Source organism: Bactrocera neohumeralis, chromosome 6, assembly GCF_024586455.1.
Source record: "Bactrocera neohumeralis isolate Rockhampton chromosome 6, APGP_CSIRO_Bneo_wtdbg2-racon-allhic-juicebox.fasta_v2, whole genome shotgun sequence".
NCBI classification, from domain to species: domain Eukaryota; kingdom Metazoa; phylum Arthropoda; class Insecta; order Diptera; family Tephritidae; genus Bactrocera; species Bactrocera neohumeralis.
In genome coordinates, this window is record NC_065923.1 from 80,013,505 (window position 1) to 80,029,495 (window position 15,991).

Below are 15,991 nucleotides of genomic sequence, written 5' to 3' on the forward strand. Positions count from 1 at the left end.
GATTTTATTGGGCCAAGAGTTGTCCACTCGGCGAATTAACGCTGCTTGGATGGATTAATAACTATTTTATTTTGAGTAACAATGTTAATTGCATTTTTGCTTTGATGGTAATCAAAAAAGGAACTTTTCGCCAATTTCCAAAGTAAACAACGAACAGCTGATTCAGATGTTACAATTCACAATAATGTCACAAACAAAAAAATAAACAAATTTAACATAAGCACTTTTTACTTTGCACATTACGCGATTTCTCCATACCAACACAGCCACAAAAGGTGCATTTAAATTAATATAATCTTAACAAATTCTAGTACAATTTTTCCAATGTTTACTAAATTCGTTAGTTCCTGGCAATACCTGTGTTTTGTGTGCTGTTATCTTCTTAAGTTATCAGTTTTTGTTATTATTCCACATTCGCATTTTACACTATTTTACAATTCATATTCGTAAATATTTGTTTTCTTATCAGACATTTCATTTTGTGATTTTCGCATCTTCATGTCAACGGCAATTTGCTTTAATATTGCTGCGCCTTTGAATGAAGAGAAAAAAGTAGAATAGACAAGATTTTCACTTTTCGTGAAAATTGAAAGAAAATTAAAATTTTAAATTGTAAATATACGATAGAGAAAAAATTTCAGAAATTTTCATTGCAAATTCAAAGATTAGCAACCACTTACATTGGGTTGCGGGTGCTGTGCGAAACGAGCAGAGTCAGTGGCTGGTATAGTGCGGCGAAAAAGATCGATTCTTTCAGTGTCTAGGCAGACAACAAAGGCAGTATATTTTCCAAGGATTCTACTAACTAATTGTATTACTGTCTGGGAGTAGCAATACCTCAGATAACAAAGTTTTTGAGTTCTTTGTTCTTGTGCTAGTTTAATGGCTACAGGCGGGGGAGGTGCCGTTGGGCTAAGTGGGAGCGGCAGCGGTGGTATCGGTGCAACAGCAGGCTCTAATGCTATAAATTTACAAGCGCTCCAAACATTCCATCATCGCTGCGGACGCCGAATAACACTTTCCAATGGCAACCGCACTGCGGCGCGTTCTGTGCGTGATTTTAGTCATGCGCTGGTGTTTAGCGCCGAACCGCTGACAGACGATGTACTCTTCGAAGTGGTAATTGAGAAGAAGGTTGGTATGCTTACAGTGTAAGTGTTTGGTAAAAATTGAAGCTACTAAGCACACTTTTGAATTTAGAACCATTCTTGGGGCGGCAGTATTGAGATTGGTGTGACATCCGAATCACCAGAGAAACTAGAACTGCCTTCCTGTGCTACGGCAATGCGTAACGGCACCTGGGTAATGTCCGGCATTGATGTGCGTAAAGACGGCGTTTGTCTAATTGAATTCTATGGCACCGATTTGGAGACACTGGGCGAACGTGATCGCGTTGGCGTAATGCGCACTTCCAACAATGAATTAGTATTTTATGTTAATGGCGAGCCACAAGGTGTGGCAGCGCGTAATATGCCCAAGACATTGTGGGCATTGGTTGATTTGTACGGGCGTTGTGTGCAAGTGTCACTCTGTCCAACGGATGTGGGTGGTTCAGGGGTGAGGGCATATGAATTTCGTCTTAAAATCTTTATTAAAAAATGTATTTCTTACGAAGGATTTCGCCGAAACATCAGTCCAGCAAGCACATCAAATTGTGCAGAATATCGATGTACCGATGAGTGTGGATGTGACAGTTGTTTCAACTACATCGCCGACAGCAAACAACGCCTGCACAGCCAACAATAATAGCAGTGGCGGTGGTCTAGTTTCAAACATTAGCACGAACGCTGATATTAATGCCGCCCTTTCCAGTTTGGGCAGCGCAGGCGCCGCTGCGATTTCCGCGATATCGCAAACTGGTTTGCATAGCGCTCTACCGTTATCTTCCTCGGCTGCGGCAGTTATTGCGAATAATACGTCCACGTTGCAAAACGTGGGAGACTTTTATGATACGGATAGACTGCGTTTTCACACACGCTGTGGCTCTCTTGTGAAGCTTTCGCCGCATTGTCGCAGCGCCGAGCGTCGACGACCGTTAGATGAGTTCAATAATGGTGTGGTAATGACACATCGGCCGTTGAAGGATAATGAGCTGTTTGAGATACGCATCGATAAGTTGGTGGACAAATGGTCCGGTTCCATAGAAGTAGGTGTGACTACGCACAATCCGTCGGTGCTGCACTTCCCAGCTACAATGACGAATATGCGCAGCGGCACCATAATGATGTCCGGCTGTGGTATACTGACAAATGGCAAGGGCACACGACGTCAGTATGGCGAATTTAATTTAGATGAACTGCGTGAAGGTAAATTGTTTATTTTGGTCTTTCAATATTTCATTCATTCATATTAATTTTATGTGTGAATTTTGCAGGCGATCGTGTGGGTATGATGCGCAAGTCTAACGGAAATCTACATTACTACATAAATGGCCAGGATCAGGGTGTGGCCGCAACTCGTGTCGCCCAAACACTCTGGGGTGTCATAGATCTCTACGGCATGACCACCAAAGTGACGATTGTGGATCGCGATGAGCGGGAACAACAAAATTTAGTAACACGACGCAATAATCTTATCCTCACAGCCGCGTCAGGTTTAACTAGCGGCAATATGGCAATCGATAGCATCGGTGCGACAAATGCACTTATTACGGCGAATTCGGCAACACCGACACCTGTATTGAGTTTGCTTAGTCCCGAGGGTGAAGTCAATTCAACGGTTGCTGCTGCAGCGGCCGCGTTGGGCGACTCAACGCTATCTGGCACTAATACGCAGCGTAATGACGATCGTCTAACCTTCCATCCGATCTGTGGTTCGCATGCTACGGTCACACATAGTGGACGCACCGCGCTTCGACCAAAGTAAGTATGGCTCATGAAAGACAGTTTATTTTTTATATTATTCACGAAGTCATGGGTTGTTGCCTAAGGCAATAAAGAAACCTCCAAAGAAATTGTTCAATGAAATGATTGTCCCTTATGACTTCCAAATCACATCACACAGCCGCGAGAGAGACTTTCAAATAACATAACATCACAGCGCGACAGTCACTTAAGCTCTGGCCAGGCACGGTGCCTGCTCTGCTTATATAGGCAACTGGCAGCCAGCTTCCCGCGAATTTACCGCATGACTTTCAAATATCATAACATCGCTTAAGCTCTGGCCAGGCACTGTGCCTGCTCTGCTTATATAGGCAACTGGCAGCCAGCTTCCCGCGAATTTACCGCATGACTTTGAAATAACATAACATCACAGCGCGACAGTCACCCAAGCACTGGCCAGGCACTGTGCCTGCTCTGCTTATATAGGCAACTGGCAGCCAGCTTCCCGCGAATTTACCGCATGACTTTCAAATAACATAACATCACAGCGCGACAGTCACTTAAGCTCTGGCCAGGCACTGTGCCTGCTCTGCTTATATAGGCAACTGGCAGCCAGCTTCCCGCGAATTTACCGCATGACTTTCAAATAACATAACATCACAGCGCGACAGTCACCCAAGCACTGGCCAGGCACTGTGCCTGCTTTGCTTATATAGGCAACTGGCAGCCAGCTTCCCGCGAATTTACCGCATGACTTTCAAATAACATAACATCACAGCGCGACAGTCACCCAAGCACTGGCCAGGCACTGTGCCTGCTCTGCTTATATAGGCAACTGGCAGCCAGCTTCCCGCGAATTTACCGCATGACTTTGAAATAACATAACATCACAGCGCGACAGTCACCCAAGCACTGGCCAGGCACTGTGCCTGCTCTGCTTATATAGGCAACTGGCAGCCAGCTTCCCGCGAATTTACCGCATGACTTTGAAATAACATAACATCACAGCGCGACAGTCACCCACTGTGCCTGCTCTGCTTATATAGCACTGGCCAGGCACTCACAGCGCGACAGTCGCACTGCGGGGCACTGTGCCTGCTCTGCTTATAGGCACCCATCCCGCGCACTGCCTGCTCTGCTTATATAGGCAACTGGCAGCCAGCTTCCCGCGAATTTACCGCACGACTTTCAAATAACATAACATCACAGCGCGACAGTCACCCAAGCACTGGCCAGGCACGGTGCCTGCTCTGCTTATATAGGCAACTGGCAGCCAGCTTCCCGCGAATTTACCGCATGACTTTGAAATAACATAACATCACAGCGCGACAGTCACCAAGCAAGGCACTGTGCCTGCTCTGCTTATATAGCTCGAGCTGGCGGCCAGCCTCGCGCCAACTCACATCACATCGCGGCGCGACACTCACCTAAGCACTGGCCAGGCACTGTGCCTGCTTATATAGGCAACTGGCAGCCAGCTTCCCGCGAATTTACCGCATGACTTTGAAATAACATAACATCACAGCGCGACAGTCACCCAAGCACTGGCCAGGCACTGTGCCTGCTCTGCTTATATAGGCAACTGGCAGCCAGCTTCCCGCGAATTTACCGCATGACTTTGAAATAACATAACATCACAGCGCGACAGTCACCCAAGCACTGGCCAGGCACTGTGCCTGCTCTGCTTATATAGGCAACTGGCAGCCAGCTTCCCGCGAATTTACCGCATGACTTTCAAATAACATAAAATCACAGCGCGACAGTCACCCAAGCACTGGCCAGGCACTGTGCTTGCTTGGCTTATGTTGAGCCAACTGGCAGCCAGCTTCCCGCGAATATACCGCGTGACTTTCAAATAACATAACATCATAGCGCGACAGTCACCCAAGCACTGGCCAGGCACGGTGCCTGCTCTGCTTATATAGGCAACTGGCAGCCACCTTCCCGCGAATTTACCGCATGACTTTGAAATGACATAACATCACGAAATTTTTATTTCCAGTGCATCTGATGACTTCAACAACGGGGTTGTGCTAACTCGTCGCCCCTTACGTCCAAATGAACTGTTTCAAGTGCGGCTCGAGCGTGTCGTTACCAAATGGGCCGGCTCGGTAGAGATGGGTGTGACCACGCACAGCGCCGAAGAGTTAGACTTTCCTTTTACCATGACCAATGTGCGGTAGGATTCCCTAAATTAGACGTCAACACCAATATTTTCGAAATTAAAACTAAAACCTAATTAATTGGTTATCTTACAGTTCCGGCACTTGGATGATGACGGGCAATGGTGTTATGCATAACGGCATTACGGTCATTGAGCAATATGGTCAGAATCTTGATCGTTTGCAGGTCGGTGATCGTGTGGGTGTCGTGCGCAAGGACGATGGCACGTTACATTTCTGGGTGAATGGCGTAGATCAGGGACCGGCAGCGACCAATGTGCCTGAACGCGTCTTTGGTGTTATCGATCTCTACGGTCAGGCGGCGCAGGCTAGCATAATAGACACATCTGAATGTGGCAGTCCGGATACGGGAAATTCAACTATCTCCAATACAACGCTCTACAGTGAGCCACCCTTGCGCTTCCATAGCATACACGGTCGGTAAAATGAATTATTCGCAATCGGTGATTTGGTGAGTTTTAAAATTTTCATTTGTTGGTTATGCTTAGGTAAAAATGCTGGCATCTCAAATGGCGGTCTCACCGCTTCCCGTCCTAATTCGCTGGCCGAATTCAATGATGCCATAGTCTTCAGTAATCGTCCGTTACGTCAGCGCGAACTCTTCGAGGTTGCGCTCGATATCATGGTGCGTCACTGGTCGGGCAATATAGAGATCGGTGTGACGGGTACACGCCCCGAGGACATACAACTCGCTGCCAATGCTACCGACTTGGATGCCAACGATATGATAATACTCTGTGGCTCGATGATCTTTCATAATCGTAAAACTATACGATCCAATGTGCTCATCGATTTGGATAGCTTGGGCGAGGATACACGTGTCGGTGTAATGCGTAATGGCGACTATGTGCATTTCTTCATCGATGGCGTCGATCAGGGCCCTGCCTGTGAGTGTCGTATGCCGAATGTGTGGGCAGTAATCGATTTGTATGGCCAGTGTGCGCAAGTGACGCTCACGCAATCGCAGCCAGACATACGTGCGCCGTATGCGACCAGTGAGAATTCTCAAAGCTGTCAAGCAACTTCGGTTATACAGCCGGCAACGTCGGAGTTGAAGCATCGTTGGACCTGCATATCGGGCAATGTAACTTTATCGCAAAGCTGGACGGTGGCTTCACGTATTACCGGCGCTTCGGCGGCACTCTCGCGTTGTGTCGTTTTCTCCGAGCATCCGCTGAGTGTGGGTGCGCCATTCGAAATCAAACTGATCTCGCACAATTCGTTATTCGCAGGTATGGGATTGTTTTTTAGTAGACAATTTTTTAAATTGAAATAATGTTGCATTTCAAAGGCTGTCTCAATATCGGCGTTACCGATTTGAATCTCTCCGACGACTATGTGCGCAAAAATATACCGTTAAGTATTAAACGCATACCTGCCAATGTCTGGTATGTATCCGGCAATGAGGTGCGTCACAATTCGACACTGCTGCAGCGTTCCATGGCTTCTTTGGAGTGGCTGCGTGTAGGTGATCGTATTGCGCTCGAGCTGACGCCAGCGCGCACGCTGCGCATACTGCTGAATTCGGAGGACATGAATATACACTTTCAGAATGTGCCCAATGTGAGTAACGGTGCTGCACATATTATTGTTGTATTTATTTTTAAAGTACTTTTCGTGCTCTGCTAGGATGTCTACGTCGTTGTTGAACTGCAAGGCTCTACCATGGCCGTGCAAGTGATCTCTTCCCAAGGTCCGACTTCACCGCTGCGTCCGTGTAGTTTACGCCTACAAGACTCGCTCGACTTTGGTGTTGATCCGCTTAATAAACAAGACTCGATGCTGGAATCAATCGATTCGGAGATGCAAACTTACGAGTTCTCCGAGCTGCATGGCAAACATGTGCGACTCTTGGATGAACATCGTTCGGCGATGCGCGTACAGTCTTACAATCAAGGCGTCGTATTTGTGGGCAAACCGTTATGCAAGGGCGAGAGCATTAGTGTGAGTGGAAAAGCGTGTTTTTTTTATCCAATAAACAAAATGCAATTAATCTCGCAACCTACAGATCAAAGTGGACGCCGTGAATCCCAAATGGAAGGGCACAATAGGCGTCGGTGTGGTCGCAGCGTGTCCGCAACCCACAAGCGTCTCACAATTGCCGATCTCCATTTTACATTGTAAGCGTCCGTGCTGGGTGGCAACCCACGATTACATCAATATAAACGGTCAAAAGATAGCCTCGAAGTATGGCGAAGCGCTGGAACAAATACAGCCGGGTACAGTCATCACCATGACACTCTCGAATGTCGGAATGTTGGGTAGGTGCGCGGCGAATATTTTCATGTACCTTTTGTATCAAGTTTCTTTCACAGTAATCATGGTTGGTTCCATTAATTTGGAGGACTTGGCGGCCGGTTTACCCAATCACGTCTACCCTGTTTTCGATCTCTACGGAAAATGTGAGAAAATTTCACTCATTACCAGCAACGATGTAGGCCGCAATAGCACGCCGATTATTGAGGAGGCCGCCGCGTTGGAATATGATAACTTGCAGGAGCAGGATGGCGGTGTGCCACAATGTGAAAAGGCCGATTTGGAAATGCATGAAAAGGAAACGGAGCAGCTGTCGCAACAGCAGCCGCAGGCAATGCAGACAAGCGGTGGCGCAGTGGGCGGTGTGGCTGCGGGCAGCGGTACAAGCAATGCGGCAATGTTAGTAAAACCAAATTTTTATACACTTTAATGTATTCTAAATATATTTTTTAACCCGCAACAGGAATCGTTCGGTGATGGAGAGCGTTTCGGAGAATTTATTGTTAAATATTTCGATAAAAAATCGTACACTGGAGCAAAATCGTGCTGTGGAGTCGAATGCAGCTAACACTTCGTGGTATGTAAACGAGTTATTGTTGAGTTTGTTGTTATGGTCGTCTGGATGCAGTGGAACGCAGATGAAGAAGCTTCAGACTTGTCAGAACACTGCACTCCGGACTACGACAGGGTGCTTCTTGATGTCTCCTACACACCTACATATTGAGGCCCTTATGCTTCCAGTTAAGGAGCATAATGAACTCCTCTCCAGGCAGATCCTGCTGAAAAATCGCCCCTGCTTGGAGCGGAACTGTTTCCTAGTAACATCAAGAGGTCATTCCTCGACAATGTCGACGACATTAGACAGTATGCCGACCAGACTTCGGACGCAACAAACTTCTGACAATCACTGACCGCCATTCACAGTGGAGCCATCCACCGACTCCCTTGCAGTGAATGGTGTACTTGGAGTCAAACCACCACCCATCGCAGGCGAAGAGCTCGAGTTGCCACGAAAAACGAGAGTGAACCTTACGCAGAATCGACTCCGAAATCTCGTCAATATACCTTTTCAAATGAAAAGTGTTCGATACCAAAACTTATTTGGATCGAGCAGTGCAAAATTTCGGATCGATATCTTAAAAACTGTGGGACTATTTCGGACATGGCTAAATCGAATCGGCTATAATCTCTCATTTTTTCTCTCCAATTTCTCTCTATGCTCTTTATATTTATAAATATATGTAGCTTCATATAAAATATATGTATCTCTGCTCTCTCGCCCTTATTTCCAGCTGTCTACGGGAGTCGTTACAACTACAACACAATACCAATCTCAATATTCAACGCAGTCAGAGTACGCAACGTTTTCAAAACGCACTGAATGCGTCGGCTAACTCCACAACGACAGGTGGCGCTATTGCTGACACTGCAGCGGCCTCAACATCCGCCGCACCAAACGCGGCTGCGTCAGGCACTAACAACAGCGCCACCACTACAACAACCACTGCTCCTTACGTCCATGATACGAATAAAGATTATGAGGCGCTCGAAGAAGCCGGCGCTGTGGGCGGCATATCACTGCAAAGCGAACTGCGACGATGCAGTTCCAAAGAGAATTTACTCAGCGCTCAGCGTTCCTCAAACAATTTGGATGCGTTGGAACAGCTAGTCAGCAGCGTTGGTATACATGGCGCAAATGCTAATGCAACAGTGGCCGATAATATGACAGCTAATGAACGGGCGCTCGAAACCGATAGCAATTTAACCGCCAGCGCTACGGTTGATGCTGCCGCCGCAGTGGGCGTGACCACTGCTAACTTAGAAGGCACTGTTGGTAATGTGGGTGCACACGAGCATGCGGTAGAGGAGCGCGCTGAGGAAGGGGACGATGTGGACGACGATGACGATGATGATGATGACGACGACGATGATAATGATGATCTTGAGGACAATGACAATTTGGATCATTTGTTACTATTGCAACAACAACATGATTTGTTACGTTTACGTTATCAGCAGTTGAGTCAACCTTTCTCGGCAAATTTCGGTCCACTCTCGTCGACATCAACGTCCACACAATTTGATTCGCTGCAGTCGATACCCTCCATCGAACGTAAGGATTGTGAATATCTGAAGTTAGTGCAACAGTTTCGTACTTCACTCGTTTTGCCGCAATCCTTCTTCCAACCGCTAACCGATCCCATTTGCTTTTGCGCGCACTGCAACGCATTCACATCGGAAAAACTACACGGTTGGGTCTATTTCAAGTTGAACCAGCAAACGGTCAACTCGGCCGCCGCGCAGCATTCGCTCGACACCGGCGAATGGCTGCCGCTCTACTACATGACGCGTGTAGACAAAATACGTGCCATACTAGATCATGGTCAACCACTGCCGTTGGAGTCGAGCTGCGAATCGCACACCAGCCTCAGCAATCAGAAGGATGAGCCCGGCACGCGTCTGGAATTGCACTTCTCACCGAACGCTGCCGGCATTGTGTCGATGAACAGCCAACATAAATACAATGTCAACTCTCATTCGTATCGCATCGGTACCGCTTTCGAGGTCTACGTGCGTCGGCAATCGCTCTGCCTGACGAATAGCAGCAAAATGAATGTAAACGCCGCGGTGGTGGCCTCATCAAGCGCTGCAGCGGCCGCGCTTAGCTTATTGGAGCGCCGTTCGTCGGCGGACTTGTTGCATCCGCATGAATCGAGCAGCGGTTTGACGCTCGAACAGAGCAGCAGCAGCAGCGGCGGTGGCGGCAGTATGAGTGCGGGCTCAGCGTCGAGCGCATCGCTCAAAGACATGACGTGGTTTACGAAAGAGGCAGGCGCTTGTGTCATAACAGCGCTAATATTGAAATTGGAGAAAATAACGCCTTCAAAGAATGCTGGCGGTGGGCTCAGTCTCGCTTTAGATGGCAACTAAGCGCAGACGAATGACAAATGAAAAATACAATTAAGGTCTCGTTGAGTAGTTGGTTTGTGGCAGCATGGAGAAATAGGCTATATGGCTACGCTTCAATAAGCATTGCTAGTCTCTTTTTCTTATGTTTTTTTTCATTATAAGATTACTATTCCAAAAAGAAATGATATATATATTTTGCACTTTTGCATACAATTTTATATATACAAACTTATATAACGTTATAAATTATGGAAATGTAATGCAAAATTATTTAGTTTTTTAGATGAACTGCTGGTCCATAAGGCATTGCACATTCTTCATCCATTATTTATTTATACATTAACATTAGTTTACTGCACTGATAAGCACTTAGTAAAGCTTTAAAAAAACTAAGAAAATTTCTGGAATTTCGAGGTTTAAAAAATGGTATAAAAAGCTCTGCTACTTGAAAGCTTCTCAGACTAACTAAAATATATTGCAACAAGAAGCTTTGAATGCTTAGAAAATATAATGAAAATGCTTACGAAACTTTCTAAAAATAAGTGATTGGCATTATTTGAAGCTTTTTCCAAAACTTTGGAGTCCATATACAAAGCTAAGAGTTCTGGAAAGCTTAACATTCTTGAAAAATATAAAGAAAATACTTTCGAATTTTATTAAAAATTGTTAGTGATATTCCTTGAAACTTTTTCCAAAACTATGAGATCTAAAAAGTTTAAAATTCTTGGAAAATATAATTAATATACTTGCGAAATTTACGAAAAAAGTTTTTGTGATATTCCTTGAAGCTTTTTCTAAAACTATCAATCCCATTGAGCTTTTTTCAAAACTATGAGTTCTAGAAAGTTTAAAGTTCTTGGAAAATATATGTTGAAGCTTTTCCTAAAACTATCAACCCCATTAAACTTTTTTTAAAACTATGAAGTCTAGAAAGCTTAAAATTCAAACACTTCTCAGGATTCTTATTCGCTAACGAAATAATGAAAAGATCTTCACAATCAAATGCTAAAGCTGTTAAGATGGGCTGAGATATTGAATTTAAATCTAAAATTTTAATGCATAAACTTACGAATTGCAACAAATATTATAATTGGCAGCTTTTGAATGTCTAGTATTTAATTATTTTTTAACATTTCAAATAGCTCTTATAAATAAATGGTATTTTTGTATTAGACTAGAGCTTTCGAGAACAACAGTTGATACAGAAACTTGCCAACACTTTTTATTATTATATAAACTGTTGCTTAAGCTTACATACTAAACTATATTTTCTGTGAAAACTGCTTGAAAAATTGTAATGATTTAAGATTGCTTTTAGTTTAGCTTAGTCTTCTTTAATGAGCTTTGAGTCTCTTAAAAACGGATATCTTTTTAACTCCATGAAAGCTGTAAAGAATTGCTGCAGTTTAAGTTTTGCACATAAATATTTGTGTTTTATTTTGTTGTTAGGTAAAAGGTAACAAATGTTTAGCGAATTTCGATATTGAAAGCTTTGAACTTCCATACTAAAAAAAAATGGTTCAAGTAGCATTGACTTCTAGGCGTGCGCAAATTTTATGAAAGTAAAAATGACTGGTTTTTAAATACTAAATCTTTGATATTAAAATTTGCCTAATAAAAGCTTGCTATGAAAGCTTTGAGATTTGAGCTTTGAGCTTTCAACCGAACTCATCATAAATTGCATGGAGCTTATTTTAAATGGAATTGATAAAAAAAATAGGAAATCAAAACTTTTAAAGAAACTATAATATTTATTGTAAAATTATAACTAATCTACTTTGTAAAAAAAAGTATAATAAAAATGTTATTCCAAAATTAAATTTTTGTTTCGAAAAATAAAATTCACTCAAACTTTTTGAAAACAAATTCATTAATAACAAATAAAATTAAATACTAACTCTTATTAGGAAACCTAACTTAAAACAGTAGTTTTGGAAAACAAAAAAAATTGATTTTCAAAGCTATTTTCTAAAAACCATTTAACTTGGAAATTGCTATTTTTAATTGAACCAAATGTTATACTATAAATGAAATTCAGCTAACAAGCAGCACTCTTGTAAATTCATATATACATATACATATATGTATGTATGTATGTATGGAAATTTGAAATTCTTATATTCTAAGTCTAATTCTACGATTTTGTATGTAATTCTAATTATTGAAATTAATTGATTTCGAAAAATTACATTTTATTTACATACATTTTATTGTATATATAGTATATATATAAACGCATACCAACATACTTACATATGCACTGAACTTGAACGACACGCACTCACACACACACTTATATACTTACACTTATGCATGTGAAAGCTTGGAGAAATTGTAATTCGGTAATTGTTCATCGATGGCTAAGCAAATCAAATTAAAATTATATACGAGTACTACACACACATACGCATACACATATACATACCAATGGAATTTGATTAAAAGAGATTATAATTTCGCAAATAAATAATTAATGTTATGATTACACAATTGTGCACAAAATTATGGTTGTTTTTATTGTTGTGTGGCATTAGCACATACATATATGTGCCGTTAGGTATATACTTATACATATGTAAAGAAATTTCAAAGAATCAACAGTTGAGCACTTATAGGGATATATAAAAAGATATACTATGTATGTATGTATGTGTGTCAGTTTCGATTCTAGGAACTGCTTTGTAAACGAATAATACTACTAACAGGAGTGTGTTGCTGTTGTTATAGCGGTAGAAAATATTCCTGAAGTAATTTCGAGAAGTACTGTCGAGTTGACGAGCTTGGCTAGATAAAACTCCGGCTCAGAATCGGTTACTTAGGCAATTGATATCTCAAAAACCGAGAGGCAAGTGTGCGTTTAGACGGATGGATGAGCAGACGGACATTGCCGAATGGATCACACTGATCATTTATAGAAGAAGGTCTCCGAAGCTTCCTTCTGGATATTACAAACTTCGTGGTAAACTCAATATACCCTGTTCAGGGCATATAAAGTGGCCTGTGTATGAATGAGTTTATTAACATTTATTTTGCTAACCTTGAGCCAAATAAGAAGAAAAAAAAAATACTGCATGACAAGTTCCACACTCCAAATGTATGGAGATAATGTATGTAAGTATCTGTAAACCTATGTATGTTCAATGTATATTTATGTAATTATACACGTGTATATGCCTATACGAGTATGTAGTTATCCAATTACATACATACAAGTATATACATACATATGTGTAATATGTTAAAAACCGCAAGAGACGGCCTGGAACCATTAAACTTGAACTTGACTGGATTTTTCAGGCGAGATTACAAAGCTGACACTACGCGGGTGCATAATGATAGATTTAACAATATGTAGTTAAACAAACAGGCAAATTTGATGTGTTTGGTAGAAAAAAGTATATGAAAGTACCCATGTACGTATATATGTACCTATATATATGTATGTATACTGTAGCTGCGGAGCTACATTATTAGGTCACTACAATTTAATAAATAAGCAAAACAAAAAGTTATACCACTGAATTAACTCCTTTGGGACGCATTATGCGCAAGGGAATTGCATACGAATTTACATTGAATATTGAATGTTACGTATACGTCATGTAGCACCGCACGAGTTTGTTTACTTAATCCATATGATACATGCGAGAGTTGCGAGCGTTGCTTCATTAACTTTTGTGAGTGCTTACACGTACTTATATACATTATATATACATACATATATCGTTATATGTATATATATATATATATCTATAATTGCATATATTAATACAAATATTAGCGAGGGTTGATTTTTATGGTTGAGTACGAATTTTTTGAACATATATCAGAGCCAGTTGTACTATCTCAAGTTTCTATACACCTTCTTAGATGGATAAATCTCAACAAAGGCTTGGCAATGTCGACTATTTAAAGGAGAGAAAACGAGCGCTTGCTCTCTTTCCAGCCTCGAAGAAAGGATTTGCCGAAAGTCGGGATCCTGTAGATATAAATAGACAAAGCAGAGAAAAAAAGGGTTCGTTCTCTTTCCAGCCTCTTAGAAAGAATTTTTCGAATGTCAGTATCCTGTAAATATCTGCAATATATATAAAATGTGCGAACATGCCCTTAAATAATTTTTAAACTAATATAAGTTTAAAATCAACAGTTGACCACAGCAAGTTCATCAACTGTTGGGCGATAGCTATTTGCCTCATTATATGAATATACATATATACATATATGTATCTATGTGTTTTGTGCGCATTTACTCACTAATTGCTTGGCAAATAGTCAAAAAGGGGAGTTAAGTTCAAAGTGTCGATCAATTACTCACCCGTCTGCCTCGCTGCCAGTCAGCCAGGTCAGTTTAAATATTTATGTCGCTTAAATGACATTTAAACGTAATTTACAGCGGGGGTGCGCGGAAATCACAATGTAAAGCATTTAAAGTATAAACATTGTATGTTTGCATGTTGAAGCAGCTATTAAAGTGGAGACTTTTTTTTTTCATTTGGCTAATATCGCCTAGAGATGTAATTACAATTAGGGCTCACTTTTGGCTGCAATCAGCGGTTACTTGGTTAGCACTCACACAGGAGGATTACAGATTTACAAAATTTACTAATTTATCATAATTTTCTGTTGAATTAAATATTATTTGAAATATAGAATTGATAATAAAGCCACTTGGACACGATAGCATAGCTTAAACTTTGTTCAGATGCTGGTGGTGGGGAAGAGTAAGTGACAATTGACTAACTTTGGAGCAGAATACTTTAAAAGACATGGAAGCTATATGGATAAAGCAGGTTTCAAGGCGTGTCTCTATTACACTTTAAATGCGTAATCGAATCAGAGAGATATAATATCACCAAGCAACCCAGTCAAATATTGAAGCAGCGAAGATAAAGAGGCCCAAATAGTGGACTCTGACGTAACATAGTTCCCTTTAAGGGTGATACACTGATTATAGCGACTCTACAACTTTTCGATGCTATTTTTGATGATTTGTACTTTGCTTCAAAACTGGCCGCAGTTTTGGTGATGACCTCTTCATTCGACGAAAATTTCGTCCCAGCGAGCACTCTTTTGAGCTATGAGAACAGGAAAGAGGTCTTATTTGAGAGCTTAAGCTTGCTCTAACCACTTTACTATCAAACTACTGTTCGCTTTAATATCCATTCCTCTTAAACTCATTCTCCCAAAGCGATTTCGAGTCACCTTGTAGCTCAAAGCAGCAGCTGTTTTGCTGTTAATAAAGAAAAATCGACGCAATTATTACACTGAAAGCGATCGAAATCATTTTGTCGCATTGACAGCGGTGAAAAATCCACTTTCTATAATCGTACATCATTAATTATCGGCTAATAAAGCATTATTCATTCGCCACTGTCAAATTGTCAACAACACACTCACTCGCTGGAGCTCATTACACATGCTTACAGGCAATTTTTATGTTTTACTCAGCAACTAAGCCGCTGTACGCGTGGCTAATAAAAATGTTACATTCCAAATGATTGGCTAAACAATGCGCAACCTGTGTACAAACAAATATTCAATGTCACGCCTCATCAGCCAGTCCAAAGCGTCGAAAGTCGCCACTACATGTAAACTAACTAAATTGCTTCGAAGATTGCGCTTTCGCTTAGATAATGGAAAGTGGTAGCACAGCGCATATAAATAGTTTGTGCGCTGTATGTGTATGTTCATATATATGTGTGTGTACGTTGTTTTATATATGTGTATGTATTTGTGCAGTATACTTGTATATGTTTATTATTTCACTTTTGTTTGCTTTTGTTGTTATTAATGCATTATTGTTATATGAGCACACATACA

The 15,991-nt window shown here is 41.7% G+C and overlaps 1 protein-coding gene across 1 annotated transcript; it reads left to right on the forward strand.

Moving 5' to 3' along the window:
* Positions 1-548: 548 nt before the first annotated feature.
* On the forward strand, positions 549-12,673 carry LOC126761337 (neuralized-like protein 4). Its single transcript, XM_050477400.1, has 13 exons — positions 549-1,134; positions 1,201-1,557; positions 1,616-2,306; positions 2,375-2,861; positions 4,825-5,001; positions 5,081-5,421; positions 5,494-6,237; positions 6,297-6,568; positions 6,635-6,949; positions 7,014-7,266; positions 7,321-7,660; positions 7,725-7,838; positions 8,554-12,673. Exons 1-13 carry the CDS (start codon positions 883-885, stop codon positions 10,190-10,192), a joined length of 5,982 nt encoding a protein of 1,993 aa, XP_050333357.1. The 5' UTR covers positions 549-882; the 3' UTR covers positions 10,193-12,673.
* Positions 12,674-15,991: the final 3,318 nt, after the last annotated feature.